The 14,237-nt window shown below is 44.2% G+C and overlaps 3 protein-coding genes across 5 annotated transcripts in view; all 3 read right to left on the reverse strand.

Moving 5' to 3' along the window:
• Positions 1-14,237, reverse strand: part of CWF19L1 (CWF19 like cell cycle control factor 1) — an 86,113-nt gene that overhangs the window by 43,177 nt on the left and 28,699 nt on the right. The gene's annotated exons all lie outside the window — the stretch shown is intronic.
• BLOC1S2 (biogenesis of lysosomal organelles complex 1 subunit 2) lies at positions 1,215-10,676 on the reverse strand. 2 transcript variants are annotated; one of them, XM_050805043.1, is made up of 6 exons: positions 10,565-10,676; positions 10,065-10,181; positions 4,930-5,049; positions 4,121-4,225; positions 3,608-3,880; positions 1,215-1,997 (listed from the first exon to the last, which is right to left on the reverse strand). In XM_050805043.1, exons 1-5 carry the CDS (start codon positions 10,617-10,619, stop codon positions 3,609-3,611), a joined length of 669 nt encoding a protein of 222 aa, XP_050661000.1. In that variant the 5' UTR covers positions 10,620-10,676; the 3' UTR covers positions 1,215-1,997; position 3,608. The 2 variants fall into 2 exon arrangements, with proteins under 2 accessions (XP_050661000.1, XP_050661001.1); XM_050805044.1 differs by lacking the exon at positions 3,608-3,880.
• PKD2L1 (polycystin 2 like 1, transient receptor potential cation channel) overlaps positions 12,133-14,237 on the reverse strand; it is a 44,757-nt gene continuing 42,652 nt past the window's right edge. For both annotated transcript variants that reach the window (XM_050804971.1, XM_050804972.1), the window contains exons 14-16: positions 13,997-14,120; positions 12,962-13,046; positions 12,133-12,461 (exon numbers count right to left, since the gene is read on the reverse strand). In XM_050804971.1, the coding sequence (XP_050660928.1) occupies positions 12,430-12,461; positions 12,962-13,046; positions 13,997-14,120 (241 nt within the window). In that variant the 3' untranslated portion in view covers positions 12,133-12,429. The remainder of the gene's footprint in view (positions 12,462-12,961; positions 13,047-13,996; positions 14,121-14,237) is intronic.

Below are 14,237 nucleotides of genomic sequence, written 5' to 3' on the forward strand. Positions count from 1 at the left end.
GAAATAAAAACTTTTAAAAAATAGATCAATATGGCCGGGTGCAGTGGCTCATGCCTGTAATCCCAGCACTTTGGGAGGCCGAGGTGGGTGGATCATTTGAGGTCAGGAGTTCGAGACCAGCCTGGCCAACGTGGTGAAACCCCATCTCTACTGAAAATTCAAAAATTAGCCTGGCGTGGTGGTAGGCACCTGTAATCTCAGCTACCCGGGAGGCTGAGGCAGGAGAATCGCTTGAACCTGGGAGACAGAGGTTGCCGTGAGCTGATATTGCACCAGTGCACCCCAGCCCGGGCAACAGAGCGAGACTTCGTCTAAAAAAACAAAAAAAGATCAATACATGCATGGAAAAGGAAAAGGGTTGGAAGGGGTAAGACTGATTCTATGTTGAGATGGTAGAGTTACAGTTTAATTCCTCTTTTTTTATTTTCTATAATGGGAGAAAATAATATACATATTACAACTTCTAAAAAGATGTTTAAATAGGGCCTTATGTTAGGCATGGTGGCTCATGCCTACAATCCCAGCACTCTGGCAGGCTGTGGTAAGAGAATCACTTGAGGCCAGTTCAAGACCAGCCTGGACAACATAGTGAGACTCCATCTGTATAAAAAATAATTAGCAAGGCATGGTGGAGCATGCTGGTAGTCCTAGCTATTCAGGAGGCTGAGGTGGGAGGATCAGTTGAGCCCAAGAGGTCAAGACTGTAGTGAGCTATTATCACACCACCACACTCCAGCGCGGGTGACAATAGAGACCCTGTCTATAAACAAACGAAAAAACATAAGGGACTTGTATGTGTAATGAAAGTCTAGTTTTTTCAAACAGGCCATGATACGTCACTATAGGGTTCTAAGCAGGAGTAATAGGGCCAGTTTATATTTTTAAGACTGCTCTGGCAGCAGTGTGGAGGGTGGTATGGAGGGACAGTTAAGATGAGAAGAGCCCACAGCAACAGTCCAGAAGAACAGAGGATAAATGATGACCATCTGGAACGGAGGGGAAATGACAGAAACAGAAGTAAGAAACTCTTTGGGATATGTAATTGGGGACCTCAGACACCTTCTCAGCTGCTAATGTTGTGTTCTGGGTAAGGCTGCCTATCTTTCAAATTAGACTGGTCAGTCAGTATGTCCCATTGTCTGATGTCTTTAGTGTGAAAAGAAGTCGATTAGGTCCCTAAGATCCCCCCCGATCCACACACACAGTAGGAAGGCATTTTATAAAATCCTTTATAAGTGGCAATCCTCAACTCCCCACCCAACACATAAACACACATACCCAGCTAGTCTTTGTTTTCATCACATTTCCAAAACTGGCCACATGTCAATCTGACTCACACAGAAAATAAACAAGAGAGGCCCATCACATATGCCAAGTTATCAATACTCCTTTCACCATTTCTGCTCAATCTAGAAGACTCAGCTTGGAATTATTTTAACATTTTATGTTATTTGCAATATTATGGAAAAGTAAGTTACCAACATTCACAAGGTGATAAGCTGCAAAGAACAAGTTTGTTTTCCTTTTTAAATTTAGAATCTTGTTTACAACACATTAGCATCATTAACAGAAAAAACAGCCATTTACATAGTAACTCAAAAACCAGCCACTTAAGAAAATAATGTAGTAATCAACCACTACCAGAGAAAATAGGTCCTCTCATTTTATTTTAGTGGTAAGCCCAGCTGTTTTCTGAACTTTGTGAGAGTCTCTGTCCTGAATATGGTAAAGCATTCAAGTAAAAGGTAGGGAGTTATAAGTGTGAGATTCTGAGGGATTCTGCCTCAAAGAAGGTTCAGGAATAGCCACAGTCCTCCAGTTTACTCTAACGTTGAGATGTTCCTGGGATGACCAGCATAGTTTCCTTTTGAGGAGTTTTCACAATTCATCAGCCTCAGGATTCAGATTTTATAAGACATTCTTCCACATTAAAAAAAAAGACTCTGTCCCATAAAAATAAGTTTCTCATCGCTTCTCCAGCTTCTTGTACTTGGCTTCTGTGAGGGATGAGGGAGAGTTACATATTTTAAAACTGGCTCTTACAAAGACAGTTTTTAGTTAGCATTTCCTGTCAAGTTAAAAAAAATACGTATTATATTGCTAAAAATCTATTAGCTTCTATCTCATCATCTGTCCAAATATACAGATCATTGATCTGTAAAACTTGGAATAAGAATTCAAGCACAGACACTCAGAATCGAGAGCCTAACACAGGTTCACGAAGTCCTAACCCTGTCAATAGCACCTGCTTAGACAGCTCCATCAGGATGGGGCAGATCTGTCACTTGACCTATCGGGAGCCTTACTTAAAAACTGCCTCTCTCAGCACTGTCCCAGGTGCCCTCTGGAACCAGACTGGAACCCTCAGGAAGTATAAATGTACGTTTCCTCTTTTATGTTCTTATCCTTACACCTTACTCCAGGAAAGCAATTTTGAAAGATACAGAGATTTAAAAGGCCATCAAATAAGCCTCTTACTGTGACATCCCATTTTTCTATTAAAACCATGAAAGCACCTGGTTTCACAATTTTAACAGAAAAAGGGACTCTGTCACAAATGGTTACTGTGAACCAAGATACCTTCTACATGGTAAGGTTACCCCTGCCTTGTACACAGTAAGGTTCACAGTAATCATTGGCTAAATGTAACGGTAGAAAATAAAACTGATTGTTAATCACCACCTATATCAAATCCCAGCCTATTACAAACTACTCTCTTGAAGTAGTCAGCCCTTGTTAAATGATGAAAATAAAATAATCTATAAATGTTATCTAGGACAAAAACAAACTCAGGCCAGATGTGATGGCTCAGGCCTGTGATTCCAGCTACTTGAGAGGCTGAGGTGGGAGGACTGCTTGAGGCCATGAGTTTGAGACCAGCCCGGGCAACACAGCAAGGCCTTGTTTCAAGAACAAATTTTTTAAAGTAGCTGGATGCGAAGGTGCACACCTGTAGTCCCAGCTACTCAGGAGGCTGAGGCAGGAGGATCACTAGAGCCCAGGAGTTCAAGGCTACAGTGAGCTATGATCACGCCACTGCACCCTAGCCTGGGTGACACAGCAAGGCCTCATCTCTTATAAAAACAAAACAAAACAAGACAACAACAAAAAAACAAAAAAACACTAAATTATTTACTTTTAACCATGTATGTAAGAGCCAGAGCCAGTTAGTAAGCCACAAGCACTAAAAGTACCAGTTTCTTCCTCAAAGGAAAAGTGATCTTTCAAGAAAATCCTCAACTGACGATTTGTTTAAGACATATTTATCTACATTATTAAAGGTGCTTCTGCCTTCTCAACTATAAATAAGAACTTGAGCTTTGTAAGCAAACAGACCTGCTTAGAAATATGGCTCTTACATGTACTGGCTTTGTGTCCTTAAGCAACTACTCATCCCCTTAAACCAGTTTCCTTGCCTACAAAATAGGGATAAAAATCATGTACTTAAGCCGGACGTGGTGGCTCATGCCTGTAATCCCAGCACTTTGGGAGGCTGAGGCAGGTGTATCACGAGGTCAGGAGTTCAAGACCAGCCTGGCCAACATGGTGAAACCCCGTCTCTACTAAAAATACAAAAAACAAAACAAAACAAAAATCATGTACTCACCTCACAGATTATTGGGAAGATAAAACACACAATACAGGCCAGGTCGAGGTAGGCAGATCACCTGAGCTTGGGAGATCGAGACCAGCCTGACAACATGGAGAAACCCCGTCTCTACTAAAAATACAAAATTAGCCGGGCATGGTGGCACGCCTGTAATCCCAGCTACTCGGCGGGGCTGAGGCAGGAGAATCGCTTGAACCCAGGAGGTGGAGGTTGCGGTAAGCCGAGATCGCACCATTGCACTCCAGCTTCGGTAACAAGAATGAAACCCGTCTCAAAAAAAACAAAACAAAAAATAAACATAATACAGGTAAAGCACTAAGAACAGTGCCTGATATATCATTAAGTAATCAGGAAATGTTGTTTTTATTAATATAATAATAAATTACTAAGGTTTTGTGAAGATTAATAGATCACTGTAGGCACACCATAAATGTTAACTATTACGTTTACTAAGGACATGCTGGCAAGAGGCACTCTTTATTATATCAAAACAAAAATAAAAACAGTTACCCAGTTTTTTTGAATATGCATCCAACTTGTAAGCTGCCTGCTCAAGAGCTGCTACCTGCTCTTCAATGACATTGATCTGATCCAGATAAGGCTGTAGTCCAGCATCTTTAAAAACAAAGAAAAAACTCATGTTTATATGGTTTTATCAACAAGGAATATAGGAAAAGAGTGGAAAAGTAATAATGCTAGTGTCTCTCCAGCTATGCTAAGACAGATTAGGTGGAATGACATGATTCTGACCACTAGCAAGGCAGGTGCTTTAGAAGACAGTAGCTAGTTGATCAGCCTCAACTGTGGCCCAGACTTAGTGTCTCTCATCTACTAATTTTCCATTCTTTTCAATTTCTTGCTCCTCGAGCAATCTTTCCATTACTGATTCTGTTTCTTGGGTACTCCCATACCAAGAAAGAGTACCCTAGAGACAAGGGAACACAAAAATAATAAATCAATGGAAAAAATATATTCGATTACTCTAAATTAGTGTTTTCCATTATAGAGTTTTTGGTTTTCTGCTTATAGAGTAATCCTTTATGGATTTGTAAATCAGTTCATTAGAATCTGGCCACCCCTCCTTCGCCCCCTCCCTTCCAGGAATAAACTGATAAAATCAAGATTTAGAAGCAAAAATAACCATACCAACAAAACATGCTAATCCTCAGAATGGAAGAGATTCATCTTAAATTTGGAATTCATTTTAGAAAACAAGCTCCCACGAGACAAGGATGTCATGTTCCCTCCTCTTCTCCATGGCCCCAAGCACAAAAGAACATTAAATACAAACATGTTTAATTAAAAATATTATTACTTACATTTCTGGTTTAAGTCCTTTAAATTCCTACTAATGTTTATAGCAATATCTTTCATTTCAAGATACTTCAAGCTGGTGAGTTTATTCATATTTTCCAGGAGCTTATAGTCTTCACTGGTGGCTTGAAAATTAAACAGATGTAATGCCTTTAAGATTTGTCTTAGATCATTAGAATGTGGGAGTATAGGCTAAGTGGTAGTTCAAGGCAGGACCAAGGAAGTGTCAATGGAGTGGGCCACTTTTGATCTATGATATTTATAACTCAGCCTATGTACTCTGAAAGTCTCAGTAGAAATTCAGGCAACAATCAGAAAATTATTTAAACCAAACAAGATCCAGAAGGTTCAGGATCATGGTTACAAAGGGAAATAATAAACTCATGTCCTAAGAAAAGGGAGGTAAAATAGTCTTGGTACTTCTACAGCATGAAAACATTTAACATACATACATATAATATACATACTATCAGGCCAGGCGCGGTGGCTCATGCCTGTAATCCCAGCACTTTGGGAGGCCAAGGTGGGTGACCACGAGGTCAGGAGTTCAAGGCCAACCTGGCCAAGATAGTGAAACCCCATCTCTACTAAAAATACAAAAAATTAGCCAGGCGTGGTGGCAGGCACCTGTAATCTCAGCTACTCAGAAGGCTGGGGCAGAGAATTGCTTGAATCCAGGAGGCGACGGTTGCAGTGAGCCAAGATCGCACCACTGCACTCCAGCCTGGGTGAGAGAGTGAGACTCCATCTCAAAAAAAAAAAAAAAAAAAAAATGTATATATATATATATATATATATATATGTATACACACACACACACACACACACAATCAGCTAGGACCTCACTACTTCTTAGTTAACTCATTTATTACCATGTATAATTCTATATTGCATTTTATGCAGTGACATTTCCAAACCATCTGTCTACTTCTCATATCCTCAGTTCTTTCCCTATCCCCATTCAAAGCAAATGGCCTCTACTCTAACTTTCCCAAAGGCCAAGTCTATTAACATAAGCTGCATCAACCTCTCTGCCTTACTTCTTTTGTTTTTTGTTTTTCTCTCTGCCTTACTTCTAAACTTCTCTGGATCTTAATATCTTCCCAAGAGGCAGAAGTGTTCCTATTCTTGTCAAGACAACCCCCTCCTCTTGTGGCCTTGATCCCAAACACTTCTACTTCTTCAGGGCCTCTCTTCAATCATCTCCTTTCACTTGCACTTCCAAATTCTCCCTCTCTCCTGGCACCTTCCTCTCTATATAGCAATATATTCAGATTTCCTCCAGCTCAAAAGCACTCTCTCTATTCTGCTACACCTATATCATTTGCTCAGTAAAGCAAAGGAGCTTCACTGCTAAACAATTTGAAAAAGTAGCTGACACTCACTACATCCTCTTCCTTAACATTTACTTGCATATACCCTTGCAGTCTGGTCTTTGGCCCTACCATCCAGAGATTACATGTTCCAAGGTCATCAGTGCCCTGCTAACCACCAAATCTATGGCATTTGCTCAGTTCTTATCCTCTTAAACCTCTCATTGTCTTGGACATTACTGATCTCTTTCTCTTTGAGAAATGCTCATTTCTTTTGGCTGCTGTAGCATTGTACTATACCGATTTTCTAATCTCTAACTGCTCTTCTTAGATTTCTATGCCAGATCCTTTCTTATCAGACCCCCTTAACTATCAGCGCTCAACTTTTTCTCAGCTGTAACACGTAACTGATGTTTATGTGGGTAGCACATACCTATGGGTATTCCCAGGATTATGCTAGAAACTAGCATAGTTTAAGAGGAAATATCAATTTACTCTTAAATTCAATAAAGCATGTGTGCAAGTAATAACAATCATAGGAAAAGAACAATTTGCTTAAAATTGATTATATAATAAATCATTTGGAAACCTAGGTACGTTAAGTGTTATTAAAAACAAATTAAGTGCACCATATACACATTCCCTGACATTTTAGCCTAGGCTCTCTTACCTACTTCTAAGCTCTTCCTTGGCAATCTCATCCTGCACAGCCTCCAATCGGACCACTATGAAAGTGACTCTGAAATCTGTTTCTTGTGCTCTGATCAGTCTCTGAGCTCTGGAATCCAATGTATAAGTCACCTGAGTTCCCTAGTTACATCAACAAGCAGTCAACCCAAAACTGAAAATATTTTCACACTAAACATGGTTCCTCTTTCCAGCTATTTTGGCTGATGGCACCACCCAGGCTTAAAACCTCAGATACATTTTGGTCTGCTTCCATCCCTCAGTATCTACTTAATCAAGTCCTATACAGTCCAATTCTGTAATGTTCTTGCACCCATGCTCTCCTTTCCATTCCTTTTACCACCACTCTGCCTCAGATCGTCATTACTTTTCTTTTATTATTATTAGATTACTTGGAGCATGTAACCTCTGGATGGTAGGGGACAAGACAAGACTACAAGGATGGAGTCGTGCTATGTTGCCCAGGCTGGTCTTGAACTACTGGCCTCAAGCAATCCTCCTGCCTCCCAAAGTGCTAGGATTACAGGCATGAGCCACAGTGCCTGGTCCTCTATTGCTTTTCATCTGAATTATTGCTCATCTCTCTCTGTTCTCTCTCCCCCATATCTATACTCTCATATTTATACTGCTATCAAATTAGTCTCTCTAAAACAAAGATCACGGCTAGGCATTGCACCTCACACCTGTAATCCCAGCACTTTGGGAGGCCAAGGTCGGCGGATCACTTGAGGTGAGGAGTTCGAGTCCAGCCTGGCCAACATGGAGAAACCCCATCTCTACTAAAAGTACTAAAAAATTAGCCAGGCGTGGTAGCATGTGCCTATAATCCCAGCTACTCGGGAGGCTGGGACAGGAAAATTGCTTGAGCCGGGGAGACAGAGGTTGCAGTGAGCCAGGATTGTGCCACTGCATTCCAGCCTGGGCAACAAGAGTGAAAACTCCATCTAAATAAAATAAAATAAAACAGGGGTGATGTATTCAAACACCTAGAAGCCACCAAGATAATGTAAATGAGTAAAGTAAGCCAAGTGTTTGCACATTAAATGCATAAGAAAATTATTCACTTCCACGAAGAAATATGCTTCCCCTTACTTCTTGGAATATGTGGTCCTCTTTGCCCATCATTTGCTTTACCAGTTTTGACAGAGGCATTGGTATAGAAAACCATTTCTGTACTGCTACTAATAAAAATAACAGTGATCAATGGCAGTTGACACTAGCTCTCAGTAAAGGGGAGAAAACAGGAAGTGGTAAGGACAAATTAGATAGCACTAGTCCTTTTAAAAGAGGCAGCTGCTCAGCTCTAGTCAATTATAGTTGAAAGAATGCAGGGGCTAGTAGGGCCAAATCTTTGGAATTGTTAAAGGGAAGCCAAAGGTCTACATTTTGTTACCTGGTTTCTCTTGCTCAAAATAACAAACAAATAAATAATCAGGCTGATAACTTAGAGAGTCATAGCTGGGCACAGTGGCTCACACCTGTAATCCCAGCATCTTGGGAAGCTGAGGCGTTAGGATCACTTGAGGCCATTAGTTCAAGACGAGCTTGGGCAAAGGAGCAGACCTCGTCTCTATTATTTATTTATTTAGGACACAGTCTCCCTCCATTGCCCAGGCTGGAGCGCAATGGCACGATCACAGCTCACTATAACCTCCACCTCTCCGGTTCAAGTGATTCTCCCGCGTCAGCCTCCCGAGTAGCTGGGATTATAGGCATGCACCACCACACCTGGCTAATTTTTACATTTTTATAGAGGCAGGGTTTCACCATGTTGACTAGGCTGGTCTGGAACTCCTGACCTCAGGTGATCCACCCACCTCGGCCTCCTGAAGTGCTGGATTACAGGCGTGAGCCACCGTGCCTGGTCATATTTTAAAAATAATAATAATAATAAAAGAAAAGTAATGAAGATCTCAGGCAGAGTGGTGGTAAAAGGAATGGAAAGGAGAGCATGGGAGCAAGAACATTACAGAAGTGGAATTTATAGGACTTGTTCAAGTAGATATTGAGGGATGGAAGCAGACTAAGACTGGATACCAGGCTTAAAACCAAAATAGATGGAAAGAGGATCACTTGAGCTCAGGAGTTCAAGACCAGCCCAGGCAATATAGTGAGACCCTGTCTCTTAAAAACAGAAAAAGAAAAAAAATTTACAGATTCACAACCCCTACTATTCTGTATCAAGCCTTTTCTCATAGATTCTCATTCACAAATTTAGCTTACAGTAATTTCCTGGGGGAAGTGAAACAATTTAATAAATGTTTTTGAGATGCTGTACTGGCCCAGACTTCACTTTCTTTCTCTTTTTTCTTTTTTTGAGATGGAGTCTCACTCTGTCACACAGGCTGGAATGCAAGTGGCATGATCTCAGTTCACTGCAACCTGCAACCTCCACCTCCTGGGTTCAAGCGATTCTCCTGCCTCAGCCTCCCCAGTAGCTGGGATTACAGGCGCCTGCCAACACGGCCAGCTAATTTTTGTACTTTTAGTGGAGACACGATTTCGCCATTTTGCCCAGGCTGGTCTCGAACTCCTGACCTCAAGTGATCCACCAGCGGCTTCCCAAATGCTGGGATTAAAGGTGTGAGCCACCGCGCCCGGTCCATATTTCACTTTCTGATCCTCCTCCACACATAGGTCATGTGTCCACTGGGAAACGATCAAACACTAGTCATGTCCCAAAGGGTGGGTTATCAAATCCTCAGACCAACTTAATAGGTCCCTAAATCTACAGGTCATTCCCTGTTCCTCATTTCCCTTTATCCCAGTAAACACATCTTCTGCTTTAGCCAAACACACTGCTTGCACATACCACGTCATTCACTAGTTGTATCATCTCCCCCTTTTCCACCAACAATTCCCTTCACAACCCTGCTCAAAATACACTTTCCCCAAGGAAGCACTTCTTGATTAATGTTGCTGGATATTAATTCTTTTTGTTATTGTTTTCTCATTAGTCTATGTTACAGAGGCCTGCAGAGTTGTATTCTCTTTCTCTCCCATTCATGACGTCCCCAAACTTCCAAGAGGCCTGTCTCAGGGCATGCAGGGTAGGAACGGAGCTGTAGACTGATGCTGTTAACCATCTCCCAGGCCTCTCGGGCCAAACCGCACTCGAATCAACCCAGACCCAGTCTCACCCGTCAGTTCCCCAGTCAGGTAAGTGGCCATTTTGGAGAACATGTCCCGGCAGAGCTCAGTGATGTCAGCTTCAGCAGGCTCCTTTGCTTCCTCAGCTGTCTCCACGGCGGCATCGTCTGGGCCAAGGGAGAATGACTAAGTGTCCCGCCTACACCCGGTGCTAATCCAGCCAAAACTGCCTGTTCCGACATCCCTCCACTTGCCTTCATTCCATCAAGTCGGCTCCATTCTCCATCTGCCATAATTTCAAGTCCTTCACGGCGTCCCTGCCCATCTGACACACCAACTCGCCTCCCTCGCACAGCCCCTCGCCGATACCCGGCACCCCTGCTAAACCATCCGTCACCCTGACAGGACAAACACTCGCGCGCAGAGACAAGTGCACTCCTCCCACCAGCCCGTTCCTGCCAGGTGAGCCAACCACACACTAAACCTCGCCCTCCCGAGATGAAGCCCCAGGCCCCCCACCGGGCGCTTCCTCCTCATCCATTCCGGGTACCTCTAGCGGACTCATCACGCCGGGTAGCCAGTACGCCCTCGGCTGCAGCTGCCATGGCTGACCCTGCACTGTTTCCGGGCCGGGGTGCTGCGCATGCGCACTGGGTGTGCCCCGCCCACCCGGGCGGCCCTGCAGTCCTGTGCCTCGCAGTCCAGTCGAGCCTCAGGTCTATGACACAGCAAAGGGTGATTCCGGAGCCGAAACTGAAGCTACGCCAGGCTGTTATGAATCGATCCACTGCCAACAGTCGCGACGTCGGGAATGAGGGCTAGCTCATCCCTACAGTCACACCCTGGAGGGATCACTCATCTTGTACCACTCATGACCCGTCTGGGAATAGTCAACCCTGTTTGTGGCCTGCTGAACAAAACCACTAAAGACAGGTTGCCCCCTCCCATGACACTCCGCACTGGAGTTAGTCATCAAAAGATGGCTCAGAGAATCCAAAGTTTTACAGGTTGTCTCGTCCACGCTTTGGGGAAACATTCAGGCATTAATCCCTGGTTCTAAATACTCTCCCTCCCAATGTCCTGTGTTAACACCAACTCACTGGCCCCTATTTCTTAAACTGCAGACAGGCATCTACTTCTCTTCAGTTGATACAGCCTTTCTTGAAGAAAGCTTGGACTGTAACATTTTTAGAGCTGAGGATACACTCTGGTTATCTTAACTGCATTTAAACTGTTTCACAAGCCTCCTAGGTGTACAGAGTACTTAATGGGATGGGAGAACAGGAGTGAAAGAGGTAGATGAGAAGAAGTGACTGGGGAGCAATCGAAGGTGCAAAATGAGGAGGGATAAAGGCCACAGAAGAAGGGAGAGGAGATATTCAGCAGGCCTCAGGCAGGCTCCTGGACACCCAAAATCTTGGTGTAGGAGTTTCTTATCTTATCCCTGGTTATCCTCCATCTGCACCCTCTCACCCCACCCCAATGCCAGTACACCATATACATACACACACACACCAGCTACCCCTTATCCCCAGCCCTCCTGCCCTGACTGTCTCCACTCTGAGGACTGAGTCTCACTTGTCACCTGTCCTCACTTTTCCCATGGTGCAACCATAGTAGCCACTATTTCAAGCCATTCCTGTGAACCAGCAGTTCTTTTTTTTGAAACAGAGTCTCGCTCTGTCACCCAGGCTGGAGTAAAGTAGCGCAATCTCGGCTTGGCTCACTGCAACCTCCACCTCCCGTTCGAACAATTCTCATGCCTCAGCCTCCCAAGTAGCTGGGATTAGAGGCACGCGCCACCACACCCAGCTAATTTGTTTGTGTTTTTAGTAAAGACAGGGTTTCAGCATTTTGCCCAGGCTTGTCTGGAACTTCTGGCCTCAAGTGATCCACCCATCTCAGCCTCCCAAAGTGTGGAGATTACAAGCATGAGCCACCGTGCTGGGCCTAGAAGTTCTTATTTCAGGACTCCTGTGGTAGCCCAGCTCCTTCACATCACTGCACCTACTCTATACCTCCTAGAGAGCATGAACTATTCCAGCCCAGGCACATGGACGGCCCACAATTTCAGCCTTTTTTCCCTCTATAATACCAGAAGCAAATGCAAACTCCTAGTTTTCCTAAGGAGTTTTATTGATAGCCACCATGGAAACCCACATGGTCTTATGGAAGAATAATGTCAGAACCCACCACAGATTAATTCAAAGATCTCTGAATCCTGAGGTCATTTCCTTGCCTGATTCCTTTCAGGCTCCATTTTTATCTCCTGGTTGAAGCCCACTCAGTTTCCAGGTTCAGTGGACCAGGAGGCAGCCTCTTGCAGAAGATCCTTCATAGACTTTGCTCCAGGAGTGCCTCACACTTAATTCCTCTGCAACATTGGAATCTCACCACTTGAGCATCTCCTGTCCTCTAAGGCTTCCTCTCTCTTTTATAGGGAACCTCTATAGGGGAAAACGAGAAACCCATGGGTGCTAGCAACAGATCTTGGGATGCACAAAGGATAAGAATACGATTCACTGGGAAGTAGGAAGACATGTAGATACTGCCTACTCTCTTGGTTTCTACCTTTTTCACAAACCATGGCTATCCAGGTGCTTAGGAAGAGCCATTACCCTCCCTCCCTTTATCCTGTTTGCTAATTTTTTTTTTTTTTTTTTTTAATTAACACACAGAGCTAAGTACACAGGGAGTAAAAGGCCCAGTGGAAGATGTTATTTCACAGAGCTATGTGGCAACACACAGAAACACTGAGTCACAAGCCTAAGCATGATGCCCACCACACACACAAACATTGGCTCAAAAGGCCAGATTTTGGGTAGGGCTCAGCAGCAGCCATGACGGGACCTGTTGTCCTAGAAGTGCAGGGGATGTGGTGAGGGGGCCTGTGGGGAGGCAGAAGGAGGAGAGCCTGCTGTCTGATGCTTTAGGCCCCCTTCCTCACCACTCTCCTGCCCACCCTGGACTCCCCAGGGGTCTGGGGTCATAGCTGGGGCTGGCTGCAGGTGCTTCCAAATAGCTTGTTCCTCCTGTTGGAAGAAGAAAGGGACAAATCATTTGAATAAATAGTTTGTGTACCACTTTTCTTTTCTCTGTATCTGATTCCAGAGAACTCAGACTGCTATAGACTATTTGCATCCCTCCCAAATTCATCCGTTGAAATTGTAACCCCCAATGTGATAGTATTAGGAGGTGGGGCCTTTGGGAGGGGATTAGATAGTGAATACGTAGCACATATGAATGGGCTCATGCCTGTAATCCCAGCATTTTGGGAGGCCGAGGTGGGTGGATCACCTGAGGTCAGAAGTTCAAGACCAGCCTGACCAACATGGAGAAACCCCATCTCTCTAAAAATACAAAATTAGCTGGGCGTGGTGGCGCATGCCTGTAATCCCAGCAACTTGGGAGGCTGAGGCAGGAGAATCACTTGAACCCAGGAGGCGGAGGTTGCAGTGAGCCAAGATCGTGCCATTGCACTCCAGCCTGGCCAACAAGAGCAAAACTCCGTCTCAAAAAATGATAATAAATAAAATAAAATAATAAAAGAGACTTCCCTTACTCCTTCTACCATGAAAGGGCACAGCAAGAAGACAGCTGTCTATGAATCAGGAAGTGGGCCCTCAACAAATACTGAATCTACTGGCATCTTGATCTTAGACTTCCCAGCCTCCCAAACTGTGAGGAACAAACCTGTGTTGCTTATAAGCCACCCGATCTATGATAATGTATTATATCAGCCCAAACAGACTGACACAGACCATCTCAGAGTGGCCAAGGCAGCCCTTAGGCCAGGGCAAGCAACTTCCAGGCCTTATCTCCATGACCCATCTCTGCTGATACGCTGACCACTGTAAACATGTTTCCCCAGGAGCCTGAAAACATAGGTCTTTCAAAAATACTCTTGCCCCACCCACTGAGTGGAAAAGATGGCAGAGTTCAGCTGTGAAGAACTAGGAGGACCAGGTGAAGGGCCACTCACCACGCCTGGGGAGGGAACCAGCCACCCCTTCGTCTCCAGCATTTTCAACTTTGAGCCGACAGCATCAACCTGGGACACTACTCCTTCCAGCACAGTCTCCAGCTGCAGAACTCTCCTTGTGAGCCTGTGTGGGATTTGAGAGAGACTAATGGAGCAGAAATCTGTGTCTGGGGACTGAATGTCTAAAGAGGCAGGGTTCACAGAAGGGCTTGTGTCCAGATTGGAACAGGAAGGGAAGACC

Source organism: Macaca thibetana, chromosome 9, assembly GCF_024542745.1.
Source record: "Macaca thibetana thibetana isolate TM-01 chromosome 9, ASM2454274v1, whole genome shotgun sequence".
In the NCBI taxonomy this organism is placed as follows: Eukaryota; Metazoa; Chordata; class Mammalia; order Primates; family Cercopithecidae; genus Macaca; species Macaca thibetana.